This window comes from Benincasa hispida, chromosome 8 (assembly GCF_009727055.1).
Source record: "Benincasa hispida cultivar B227 chromosome 8, ASM972705v1, whole genome shotgun sequence".
Lineage (NCBI taxonomy): Eukaryota > Viridiplantae > Streptophyta > Magnoliopsida > Cucurbitales > Cucurbitaceae > Benincasa > Benincasa hispida.
Window position 1 is genome coordinate 21,209,483 of NC_052356.1, and position 12,881 is coordinate 21,222,363.

Here is a 12,881-nt window from a genome sequence, read left to right on the forward strand (position 1 = left end):
AGCTAAATTATGGTGTGATAATCAAGCAACTCTCCATATTGCATCCAATCATGTGTTTCATGAACGAACTTAACATATTGAAGTGGACTGTCATTTTATTCATGAGAAAATACAAGGAGGATTGATATCTGCAGGATATGTAAAAACTGGTGATCAATTGAGAGATCTACTTACTAAAACAGTAAACGAATAAGTTATCTATGCAACAAGCTAGACATGATTGACATATTTGCTCCAGTTTAAGGGGGAGTGTTATGATATATATGTATATTGTAAATATAATTAGGTGTCCTTTATTGTAATTTTATATCTCCTAGATTAGGGTTTCTTAATTACCTATATATATGTATCTTCAACCTGACTAAGGGAATAAGAATTATTATTCTCTTTAGTACATACCACACTCACCTACAAATCAAATTCAAGTTCATTATACGTATCATTTTTTTTTTAATTGAAATTTCATGCGAACACAAACTTTAGCTAGATTTGGATGAATGTTTGTCCATTAGCCTCATTTGTCCTGCTGGCTTTACTGAATTCTTCTCTCAACCAAGTTTAAATCATCATAGTCCAGGAAGATTTTTCCTCAAGGCATACATTTCTTTGAATTTCTAGTTATTACTCCAAAATGGAGTTGAATCCTTCACTCATACACATCACAAATTCCCAACTTAATCATCAAAGATATTATTTTATTACATCTCATAACAAGTACCAGCAACAATTCGTAACCATATTCCCGCCTACGAAAATTTCAAATAAGAGTCTGCAAAATCTGTTTCAAATGTAGAAATAATCATAAAGTAAAAACCTATAAATTAAAAAAAGATTACTCAAGGGAATAAACAGCCAACCAAAAAGGGGATTAGTGTCCATATATTAAAAGTGACATTATCCCTAACAGGTGTGTAGACTATATTTACAAGCTCTGATTAACACTTCTAAGAAGGATTTAACGTTTCCTCCACATGTTGATTATACCGTCTACAATTGACTTCATACGTTCTCCCCAGGGTTTTGATTCAATTGTTGTAAGCTGAGCCTCATCCACCGTCCTATTGTTAATGTTCTCCCTAGAAAATGGAAGAATTGCAGTAACATTTCAGTTATCAACATTAAACAGGCAGGAAAACTTTAAGAATAGATGGAAAGGAGCATATGAAGGACCACAGGGAGAAAAAAAAAGGGATAAAATTGCAAATCTGGTCCCTATAGTAAAGAGAAAGTTAGAATTTAATCCCTATAGTTTGATAAAACTCTAAAAAATAATCCATACGGTAGGGACTACATATGAGGATTTTATCAAACCATAAGAACCGAAATCATTTGGGCCTGGTGGATTAATAAGAGTAACACGACTGGGCATCAAGGAAACCAAAAAGGAAAAGGTGTTTGTGGAATACCCATCCAATCGAATATGAATAAGGTGAACAAACCTGTTTAATTTACGAGAAGTCTGAACATGTTGCTCTTTACCGTTTGGACGTTCACGCTTCAGCTCTTCAGATGAAGAACGACCTTCAAGATGAACTTCAGAAACCACATCTCGTTCATTTTTTAGTACATGGCTTTCAGTAGAACCATGGTCAGAAATGTCCACCTCTTTATCATCATTATCTGGTTTCTTATGAGAAGAAGTAACTTCCTTGGAGTCCTCCAAAAGATTGCTTCTCATTGGAAGGACAGAATGGCTAACCTGTGTAAAGTTACAAAAGTCAATAAAACTGAAAGACATAACACCGGAGGGCTTCAACATTTATAATCTAATTAAAAGAATGATGGAAATCACTTTAAAATTATTGTTATATGGTTGTGTGAGATAGAAGGCAGTTTGAATCATTTCCAATAATTTTGAACTAAAGTAAAAATGAAAACTGCGATACTTGGTTCAGAAAAGAGAGTTTCCTTGATAAGATTAACCTCAAATGAAAACATATTTAAAATAGTTTGATCCAGTAAAGTAACACCCTCATTTCATCGCTATTTCCTACAAAAACACAAACACACACACAAATTGTAATTTCCTACTTTCAATACAATTAGTTTGCTGTTTAAAAGAAAAAACACTCCAATTGTTTCTTTTGAATTTGATAGGCTAACATGTTCAATGATAACCTTGTTTTCCATTTTTTAAAATATACCACCTAGGTGAAAATCAACATGCAAATGACGAGATGGCATCTAAATGTCCCCTTACAACCTTTTTTGTGCACGCTGTAACACCATTAACGAAGTGAATCCACCAATAAGTTCCTGAACTAGAACAACCTAGCCTTACAACTTTCTCAAGAGAACATTGTAAACTCCATCTCCAAATTTAGTACAAATACTTCTTATGACTATGACAGATCAAACTTACGAGTTGCAAGCTTACATCATCATTAGCAGACGAGATCTTCTCAGCACAAGAGGAATTTTGCCAATCAGATGCTGCTTCGAAACGTTTGCCACCAACATTAGGATTCTCTGCATCATGAATTATCCAATGGGAATAGTTCTTGTTGTTGAACTCAAAGCAATAGTATACTCAATATATTAAAAAGGCGGTCTTAAGCTTTTAAAAAATAGAGAGGACAAAAGCTTGAGACAACGAGAAGTAAACTTTACAACAATAAAATAAAATAAAATAAAATGATCAAAGTCATAAAAATGTAAGCCATTACTCAACATTATCAATTATAAAGGTATTAAAGGAAAAGAATCAAATCTCAATGATCATTATAAAAGTAAGCCTCCAATTTAAGTTTGTATATACAAGGACGAAGTTACAGGGTGTTTAGCATATACAAGTTAGTTTATGGTGGGAAGGGTGTTTTTGTACCAAAGGGTAGTGTGGGATGTCGTACGGGTAGTTTTTCAGGGAAGTATACAAGTGAAGATGTAAGCATAAAATAGGTATACTTGGAAGTAATCTATTAAGGGAGAAATTCAGACCTCTCGAAGAGTCCAAGAGTTGCAACTTCTTTTCCTAATGATTAGATTGTCATACACTGGCATCTTATTTTACTACATCAGTTGCCACTTACCAATTGGTATCAGAGCTCCATAGCTCCATCCTGTAAATGTTAAGGAAGAAGATCGACAAGAGATTGAAATCACTAGGAGGTTAGAAGTAGTAGTAGGAAAGGTGCAGAAAATTCCAGCAACAGAGGAAATATAGCTGCATTTTAAGGAGTAGAAGTCAGGTACTGAAAAAGGCACCTTGTCCTTAAAGTGGAAGTGGGGAAATTGTTCATTCATCAAATATACCAACTCCCAAGTTGCCTCACTCTCCGGTAGACCCTTCCACTTTACTAACCATTCGTTTGCAGCTAACTCCCCGTTCCAACGTATCCCTAAAACATTTTCTGACATCACTTGGAGTTCAAATTCTTCAGTAACACTGGTGGATGGTGCTGGACTTGAGTAGATTGTCCCAACTTCTTTAATTGTGAAATATGAAACACATTATGGATATTTGCTTCAGGTGGCAACTCTAGTCTATAGGCCACATTCCCAATTCATTCTTTGACCTGGTATGGTCCATAGTATTTAGGTGCTAACTTTTCACTCCTTTTACAAGCCAAGGATCTCTATCTATGCGGTCGTAGTTTGAGATAAACTTCATCTCCTACCTCAAATTATAGTTCTCTCCTATGAAGGTCAGCTTGCTTCTTCATCCAGTTTTGTGCCACCACGAGGTGTCTTTTAAAGCATTCAGGGCAGCATGTCTTGCCATAAATTGTTGTTCTACTAAGTCATCGTGGTCTTCTTCTCCCCATATGAGATCAAGGGAGGGGGTTTCCTTCCAAACACTACTTGTTATGGAATGGTCTTAATCAAAGTGTGAAAAGTTGTATTATACCAATACTCGGCCCACAAAATCCATTTGCTCCATTTAGTTGGTTGTTCGTTGCAAAAACACCTTAGATACATTTCTAAACAAAGATTTACTCTTTCCATTTGTCCGTCTGTTTGTGGGTGAAAAGAGGTACTATGTTTTAGCACTGTGCCCATCATAGAAAACAATTCTTTTCAAAAGTGACTTGGGAAGATTTTATCCTTGACAGTTACAATTGACTTTGGGATTCCATGATGTTGTATGACTTCTTGAATAAAAAAATCTGCTACTTGCTTTGCTGAAAACAAATGGTGCAATCTTATAAAGTGAGCATATTTGCTCAGCCTATCAACGACAACCATTATGGAATCATACCCCTCTAATTTTGGAAGCCCTTCTACAAAGTCCATCGTCAGATCATCCCAAATTTGGTCTAGAATTGGTAAGGGTTGTAGCAGTCCTGGTGGTTTTAAGGATTCTGCTTTGTTGTGTTGACATATCTCACATTGTTCCATATACCTCTTCACATCAGCCTTCATTCCTTGCCAAAATATCTCGCCTGACATTCTTTTACAAGCATGTAGGAACCCCGAATGACCCCCCCTAGCACCGAATTGTGGAAAGTATGGAGAAGTGATGGTATTAGTGATGAGGTCTTTGAAATCACTAACCTTCCTTTATATAACAGCCTACCATGTTCCCATTGGTATTTGGGTTTTCCTTCTAGAATATCCTTCAAAATGGAGATGATCTTCTGTAACTCTTCATCTTCATCGAGCTCTTTGAGTACCAGCTCCATATCCAATAGTGATGGTGTGGTTAGCATGAATAACTTGGCCGTGGAAGGTAATCTCGACAATGCATCAGCCGCTTTGTTTTGAAGCCCCGACTGGTAAAGTATTTCGAAATCGTATCCCAATAACTTTGTCAACCCTTTCTAGAATTGAGGTTGTACCTCCCATTGTTCAATCAGAAACCTTAAGGCCTTTTGATCTGAGATGACCATGAATTTAGTCCCCAGTAGGTAATGGCGCCACTTTTGTACCGCCAACACAATTACCATCAACTCCCTTTCGTATATCGATTTTTCCTGGGGCAGGGGAGACAATTTTTGGCTGAAGTATGCAATTGGTTTAGAGTTCTGCGTGAGTACTGCCCCTAACCCAAATCCAGATGCATCCATTTCAATTACAAATGTCAATCGAAAGTCTGGTAAATACAGGGATAGTTACCATGGCCCGTTTCAGTTCCTCAAATGCTTGATGGGCTTGTTCGTTCCACCCAAAGGCATTTTTTTAAGTAGTTGCATCGATGGAGCTATGATCTGCCCATATCTCTTCACAAACCTCCGATAGTACCCGGTAAGCCCTAGAAAGCCCCTGAGTTCTATCACGTTATTTGGTTGTGGCCATTCTACCATTGCTTTGATTTTCTCTCCATCAGCTTCTACCCTTCCACGAGATACCCAATATCCCAGATATTGAATCCTATTTTGGCAAAAAAAGCATTTCTTCTTATTAACAAACAGCTTGTGATCTCTTAAAATGTTGAACACCACTGCCAGGTGTGTTCCATGAGTAGAAATATTAGGGTTGTAGATAAAGATATCGTCAAAAAATATTAATATAAATCTCCTTAGAAACGGCCTGAATATCTGATTCATTAGTGATTGAAAGGTTGCAGGCGCATTGGTTAGGCCAAATGGCATCACAAGGAATTTGTAATGTCCTTCATGTGTTCTAAACACTGTCTTTTCTATATCCTTCTCCCTCATTCGAATTTGGTGGTAGCCTGATCGTAGGTCCAATTTTGAATAAACTGCAAACCCATGAAGTTCATCCAACAGCTCTTCAATGACAGGAATTGAGAATTTATCTGCCACTGTTATTTGATTCGATCTTTTATAATCCATACAGAATCTCCAGCCCCCATTATTCCTTCTGACCAGCAGAACAGGGCTTGAATATGGACTATAGCTTGGTCTGATTATTCCTGTCTCTAACATTTCCCCTACCAATTTCTCAATCTCTTCTTTTTTATAATGCCCATATTTATACGCCCTCACATTGACTGGTGGTTGTCCTTCTTGAGTGATGATTTGGAGATCATTTTCCCGTTCGAGAGGTAATTTCGTTGGAACCTCGAAAATATCCTCGCTCTCGTTGAGTAGAGATTGGATCGTTACTGGAAGTACTTCGTCCTTCTTGCTTTCTACATTTGGAATCACATCCCGATTATCGGTGATCTCCAAATTTTGAAATTTGATCAAGAACCCCTGGTCCTCTTCTTCCCATACATTAGCTAAAGTTTTCAATGAAATTTCCACTCGGGTCAACGACGGGTCACCCTTCAGCATAACTATCCGACCTCCTTCTGTGAAGCACATTGTTAATGAGGGCCAATGTACTTCCATGAACCCTGTTGTGATCAGCCATTGCATTCTCAACACCACATCCATCTTCCCTAAATTTATTGGAAGAAAGTCAGCAATGACTACTAGCTCCTGTAGCTTAACTATCAATGCCTTGCAAATAGTTCCTTCCATTGACTCTCCATTGCCAATAACTCCTCCATATTTTGCCGTACTAGTGGCTGGTAACTTCAGTCTCTCTATTAATCCTTGATGAATGAAATTATGAGTCGCTCCGCAATCTATCAACACTATCACCTCTTCCCATTCGATTTCCCCTTTTAACTTCATGGTGCCATGTTTCAAGAATTGCATCATGGAACGTAGTGATATTTTCGTCTCTTCTATTAACTCCATCGAATTCATCTTTGGGTTCTCTTCGATCTCTTCGTTCTCCTCTTCATCAGTAGCTATAAATAACATTAGTTCTAGATTTTCTCTTACCTTGCAGCAATGGCCTTGCGAGTACTTATCATTGCAACGAAAGCAAAGCCCCTTCTCCAGACGCTCTCTATATTCACGATCGGAGAGTCGTTTTACTGATGGCTCCTTCCTCAGATTCTATCTAATTAGAATTGAAACTTGGTGAGTCGCCCCCCTTCAGCTCCTTTAGGGTTTCTTTTCACCATTGCACTATTATTTTTAATTCCACTTTGGGCTTCCCCTTTCTGGGTCCAACAAGACCCAATTCATTTAGGGCTAGTTTGAAGGCTAGGTTACAATCATTCACGAGTTGGGCCCCTCTCATACACTCATTTAGGCCCAACAGATGTCGGCTGATTACTTCGGCCTGCAACGTTGGCTCCAATCCGTTTAGGAATGCATTTGCGAGTACGCTTTCGACCATCTTCGGTAGCGGTGTGGAGTAAGTTACAAATTTCTTCACGTACTCCTCATAACTTCCTTCCTGTTTGATCCGTAACAACCTTGCTCCGAGGCTGACTTCGCTAGTGGGTCAATAACGCTCGAACATTCTTTTCTTCAATTCGTCCCAGAACGTGATCACCTTCCGATTGTGGCTCCATCTGAACCAGTCAACTTCGTCAGGAGCGAAACTCACCACAACCACTTTCACTTTCTCCGCATCACTGAGCTCTTGGATCTCGGAATAATGCTCAGCCCTGTAGACCCAGGATTTCGGGTTCTCTCCTGCAAAAATCGACATCTCCAATCTCTTGTACTTGCTCTTGTCGGTCCCTCTTGCTCCGTGACTTGATGTGGAGTCCACCTCTTCCAACTTGCCCTTCATCTTGAGTTGGGATCCATCAACTATCCCAGATTCTTCATTCTTCCTCATCGAGTTGTTTTCTCACACATCTTCGGATAGTTTTTCCATATTCTTACAAAGACCTACGATTAAGTTCTTCATTTCCTAAATCTCTTTTTCACTCTCTTCCATCCTTTCCTCGATTTGTTTTTGTGCCATCTGCCTTGTTCGCCTTAGGTTGAAATGGCTCTTATACCAATTTGTTAGGTTTCTGGATCTACAAACAAAATATACCCAACAAGAAAAATCCCAAGAAACAGAGCAAGGCTCTAAGATGTTTTATTTATATACTTCAAGGGAAAGATAAACAATGGAAATCAACTATGCTCAAAAACAAGAAGATAATGTGAGAAATAACTAAAACGGAAAACGAGAACTAGGCAATTCGAGAAGAATGAGAATCTCTCCTCCAAGAGCTACTCCAGCTTCACCAAAATACTCCACACTCCTCAACCTCTTCCTCTATTATGTTTTATAACCAAATTCTCAATCGTTAGTGGTCCCCTCTCCAATATTTCCCTCAATTTCCATCCCCCTGATTATTCCCTCCCTCATTTATGATTTTTGTTGTAATTCCCTTTCTACCCTTTCTTTTATATGTGTGGATAATCGGGGGTTTAACAGAATTATCCTTAAATACACAAGTGGAATTTATATTTTTAAGAATGTGTAAACCAATGGAGGCATAAGTCTCTTATGATCTAAAGAAGACAAGAGATCGAGGCAAAAAAGGTTGAGACTCACTCTTGGGTCCAAAAACCTTTTTAAAACTGCCTGGTAGAAATTTCACCTTCAGTTAAACTTCCATTACCTTTTATTTTCGTTTCTTGAAATGACTTTTTTCTTCCGTTTTTTAATGACGACATTGTAGATTCATTCTGAAGCTCTTGAAGGATTTTCCTAACAACATAAAAAGAGCCACCTACTTGTTTCCAAGTACGTGATACCGGAGGGAACTTCCCATTGTTTGATGCCTTGTACCTGTGGACGGAACAAAGAAGTATTTACCGACCAAAATACAAAACAACAAGGAAGTATAAGATGCATTTTAACAAACATGTTCACCTGCAGACAACAAAAAGAGTAGCAAAACAGAAACAAATTCATTATCTCTTCAAATTGTCAGGCAAAAAGAAGCTTGTTACTGAGGATGCATTAAAACTTTCAATAGCTAGCAAATTATTCCCAAGTGATCAGTGAGCAAGAACAGTGCGAGATGGAACATTCTGTGATCAGATTAAAAAGAAATGTTGCTAAAAAGAAAATTAAAATCAATTAACATAAACAAAATAAGCAGGAAAAAAAGTTCCATTGATCTGTTACTTTTTCAGGTTGCATTATTAGTATGAGCAATGAATACCTTTTGCAACAGAAGAATAATAGGAAGACATGCCAATTCCTTGAAGCAATCTGTAGCAATAAATGCAATACACATTTTTCTTCATGATCATACTCTTAATTACTAAAATCAGAACTGTTCACTCATTAAATAGAACAATACAGAACAGACTTCCACCATTTGCCACAGTTCATAAAAGTGAAATCAACCGGGAAATTTCAAATGAGGATAAAACAAGAGAGTACTTGTGTACAAAAGATTCGACAATTGCCCGCCGATCTTCTATAGAGACACGTTTACGAGCCTTCTCAGGACCGGGTATATCTGAAGCAACAGAGGCAGCGTAGGATCTTCCGCGCCACCATGTATTTGAGCTAGGTACAAAATAGTCAACATCTTTCCTACTGAACGCTGCAAAAAGATGGAAGATTAATGAAGCCCTAACTGACAGAGAAATGAAAACCATATGCCCCCATTGAAAACAAATCAAAATCACCAAATGCAGAATCAGAAGAGCTATGAGAAGGAAAAGAGAGTAGGAAAGGGTTTATACCTGATTTTATGCCGGAAATAGAGTGCTCGATAGAACTGTAAGAGTGTAATCGTCCTCTAGCAAGAAGCTTAATCTTCATTTTCACCATAGATTGCTGTTCGTCAGTCCATAGGAGTTGAAAGGAGAGGAGAGTGGAGGAGGGAAGAACAACGCCCTCCTCAGGGTTTTAGGTATTCTTCTTCGTTTGTCAGTTTCAAATTTAGTTTTGAACGTTTTTTCCGGATTTTTTTTTAATAATGTAATTCAAATAAATAATAACATTTAGCTTTAAACACAAGCAGAAGTAATCTAAGCCTAAAGTATTAATTTATATGGGTGCTAGTCGATTCAGTTTTATTTGTTTTGAGGACAATCAAGAATCAAATCAAACCAATATTTTATTAAAAAAAAAATGATCCAGACTAATATCCAATAAAGAAAAAAACCAATTGATTGATTTTTATTTGGTTTATTTTATTATCAATTTTGTTATCGATTTTTTGTATTGTCTTCCAAAATTTTTATTGTTATTTCTACTTTTGTTTTGAATTGATCATTTGCTAATTTTAAATTAAAATTGGGCTCATTTCTTTTTCTATGGATTGAAATTTGATATTTTAATTTTTCTTCTTGGTACTTTTTTAAATAAAAAACATACAAGCACCATAATAATTTTTTTTTTTCTAAATAACAAATATATATGTATCGTAATAAATAAAATTAAAAAAAAAATTAATGTTAGATTTTATTTTTAAGAGTATCTGATAGCACCATAAAAGTGTTATCCTCCTTAACTTAATTTGGGCTCGACTGTGGAATTTTATGTGTCTATTTTTCTATTTTGTAGATATTGAGCAACTAAGAAGTACAACAGACATTAGAGTTAAAATGAGACTTAAACGAACAAAATTGGAGTTTCGTAGCATCAACCAAAGAAAAGTGTTCAAAATTACCAAAATGCCCTTGAGAGAGCATTGCAACCCTCCATTCCAGTATAGAGCTACACTAGAAGGAAGTAGTGTGGTGTTGTGGGAGCATTACAACGCTCCTATTATGCTGCCTCTTTATGCTGAAAGGTAGAAGCATCAGCATTACCCACAGCGTAACGATGCTCACATTACATTGGTGTCTTACACTGAAGACCCGAAAGCACCTATTCTCAAAGCGTTGTAATGCTACATCAAGCGTAGCTATGCTACGTACTTTGAAGGAGAAAACAAATGCATCTGGTGATCGAATGAGTTGAGGCCAATATTGCAATGCTTGTCCTTAAGCGTTGCAACGCTGCAACAAGAATTATTTAAATTGACCTAGCCGCCCACACTTGACACACACGATTTTGAGTAGAATCTTTCCTATCTTTCTGACATCCTCTCCAAACTTCTGCTTTCTTACTCAATTGAGACCTCTTTAGATCATTATTTTGTTGACTTTAGTATGTATCGAGGCTAAGGTACTATTGTCTAGCTCAGGATTTAGTATTTATATCTTGATTTGTTATCTCATGAGATTATGAAGATTTTTTTGTCCCAAAATTGTAATTGTTTGTTGAATCGTGTTCTTGCTCTTATTTTACTGATTGAATGTGTTCGAGATAATCTGTTGATTGAATGTGTTTGAGATAATCTGACAAATTAGTCAAGCATGTTTAATTTTTGGTTATAGGTTTACACTTAATTCGTAATTGTTAGGTTCTTCGATAGTCAAGTAACGAAAGTTAAGTTAAAGTTGCATTTTAATTTGGCTTTTCCAATCGAATAACATTCTTCTATCTATCGTATCAAATACTTAATTGGCTTATTCCTAATTATTTTGTTCGTCTTAGCAATTGTCCTAGACCTTAATGCTAATTAGTTTGCATGTTTAGGAGGCTTTTCCCCTAGGTGTAAGAATTAATTTGATCAATTGGGTTTCCTTCTAGCTTTTCTAGAAGTGATTGGCTAAGTTAAAAATCGATTAAACTACAAAGCACTTTCTGATTAATCAATGATTAAGTAGCAAATTAGGAATTAATTCAATTTACCTCGAGCTAGACTTTATTTCATTGGTAGTTTCAATTTACTTAGCATTAGATTTGTATTCAATCATTACTGTTTTTAATCAAATTTCTCGCAATCGAAACCAAATTATCAAACCCCCTGGTTACTTACAACAAGTAATTTAGTAGGAAAATTGATCGACTCTCTGAGGATCGACCTATTACTACCTTAATACCATATAATTAGAGTAGGAAACCGAACAATTATTTGATCGAATCAAAAGTTTCGACAACTTTATGGTTCGCCAAATTGGCGCCATTGTCGGAGAGCCAAGATACTTCTCCTTTAAAGGGTTTACAGTTCTTATTCGTTCTTGATTATTTCTCTTTTTTGTATGACCTGATCTTCCCAGTATCAAAATTCTTTGTTATATTTTTCAGAGCTTGGTAGGGAGGAAAGGAGACGAAGGAGAGAAGTTAGAGAACGAAGACTTATTGAAAGACAAATATGTGTAGAAGGCATTGAAGAAGAAGAACATTTAGAAGAGGGAGTTGATCAGCAAGAGATAATTGTGTAGCCTACTGAGCGCACACTTAGGGACCTCTCGGCCCCAGACCTGACTCAATAGCCCTTCTACATCACATATTCTGAGACTACAAGTAACTTTGAGCTTAAGTCTGGATTAATTCACTTACTACTTGTTTTCTATGGTTTGGTAGGAGAGGAACCACACAAGAACTTAAATAAGTTCCATATTGTGTGTGATGGTATGAAACCTCATGGTGTTACAGAGAAGCAGATGAATCTGAGAGCTTTTTCATTCTCCTTCAAGGACGAAGCTAAGGATTGGCTTTTCTATCTTTCTGCTGGATCAGTGACCTCCTAGGCTGAGATGAAGAAATAGTTTTTGGAGAAATTCTTTCTTGCCTTCAGAGCTGCAAGGATTAAAAAAGAGAGTTATGGCATCACCCAGTTTAGATGGGAGTCCTTGTACGAGTATTGGGAGTGTTTCAAGCACCTTGTGGCAACTTTCCACATCGTCATATCTTTGATGCGCTCCTGATACAGTACTTCTATGAAGGGCTTGTCTCTAATGATAGAAGTACCATTGATGCAGCTGCAGGAGGAGCCCTTACTAATAAGACACCTTTAGAGGTCAGAGCACTCATCTCCACCATGGCAGCCAATACCCAGCAGTTTGGGACACGAGAATTCATTTCTCATTCTTCTAAATCTGCATAAGAGGTAAGTGAATATAGAGCTGAAATCGCCAAACTTTCTACTACTGTGAAACAGGCTTTCTCTGTAAAAGAGCCTGTCGTTGAGGTGAACTATGCGGGGAATCAGCAAGGCAATCAAATGTACAACAACACCCATTGAGGAAATTAGGGACATCAGGGCCTGAGCAGTTCTAGTATGCCTCTAGAGGACATGGTGAAAAGACTAGCTGAATCCACCATGAAAATCCAAAAAAAGCTAGAAGCAGTTCTAACATACCATTTCCAGTCACATCCAGAGTATGACTACTCAA

At 37.1% G+C, this 12,881-nt stretch overlaps 1 protein-coding gene across 6 annotated transcripts; it reads right to left on the bottom strand.

Annotated features, from left to right (window-relative positions):
- Nucleotides 1-674: 674 nt before the first annotated feature.
- On the bottom strand, nucleotides 675-9,620 carry LOC120083086. Of its 6 annotated transcripts, none has more exons than XM_039038634.1 (6): nucleotides 9,393-9,620; nucleotides 9,085-9,250; nucleotides 8,861-8,910; nucleotides 2,363-2,469; nucleotides 1,440-1,699; nucleotides 675-1,076 (listed from the first exon to the last, which is right to left on the bottom strand). In XM_039038634.1, exons 1-6 carry the CDS (start codon nucleotides 9,478-9,480, stop codon nucleotides 956-958), a joined length of 792 nt encoding a protein of 263 aa, XP_038894562.1. In that variant the 5' UTR covers nucleotides 9,481-9,620; the 3' UTR covers nucleotides 675-955. The 6 variants fall into 6 exon arrangements, with proteins under 6 accessions (XP_038894562.1, XP_038894557.1, XP_038894563.1 ...); XM_039038629.1 differs by lacking the exon at nucleotides 8,861-8,910 and adding an exon at nucleotides 8,312-8,481 and having other exon boundaries at nucleotides 9,393-9,619; XM_039038635.1 differs by having other exon boundaries at nucleotides 2,378-2,469; nucleotides 9,393-9,617.
- Between the last annotated feature and the right edge of the window lie 3,261 nt (nucleotides 9,621-12,881).

Excerpts from the sequence above, each read along its gene's own strand:
- LOC120083086 (XM_039038629.1), bottom strand. The coding sequence starts at position 9,480 with ATGGTGAAAATGAAGATTAAGCTTCTTGCTAGAGGACGATTACACTCT. Across the intron at positions 9,251-9,392 it reads TATTTCCGGCATAAAATCAG|CGTTCAGTAGGAAAGATGTT; the intron begins GTATAAACCCTT and ends ATCTTTTTGCAG. Across the intron at positions 2,470-8,311 it reads TCAAGAAACGAAAATAAAAG|AGAATCCTAATGTTGGTGGC; the intron begins GTAATGGAAGTT and ends TTCATGATGCAG.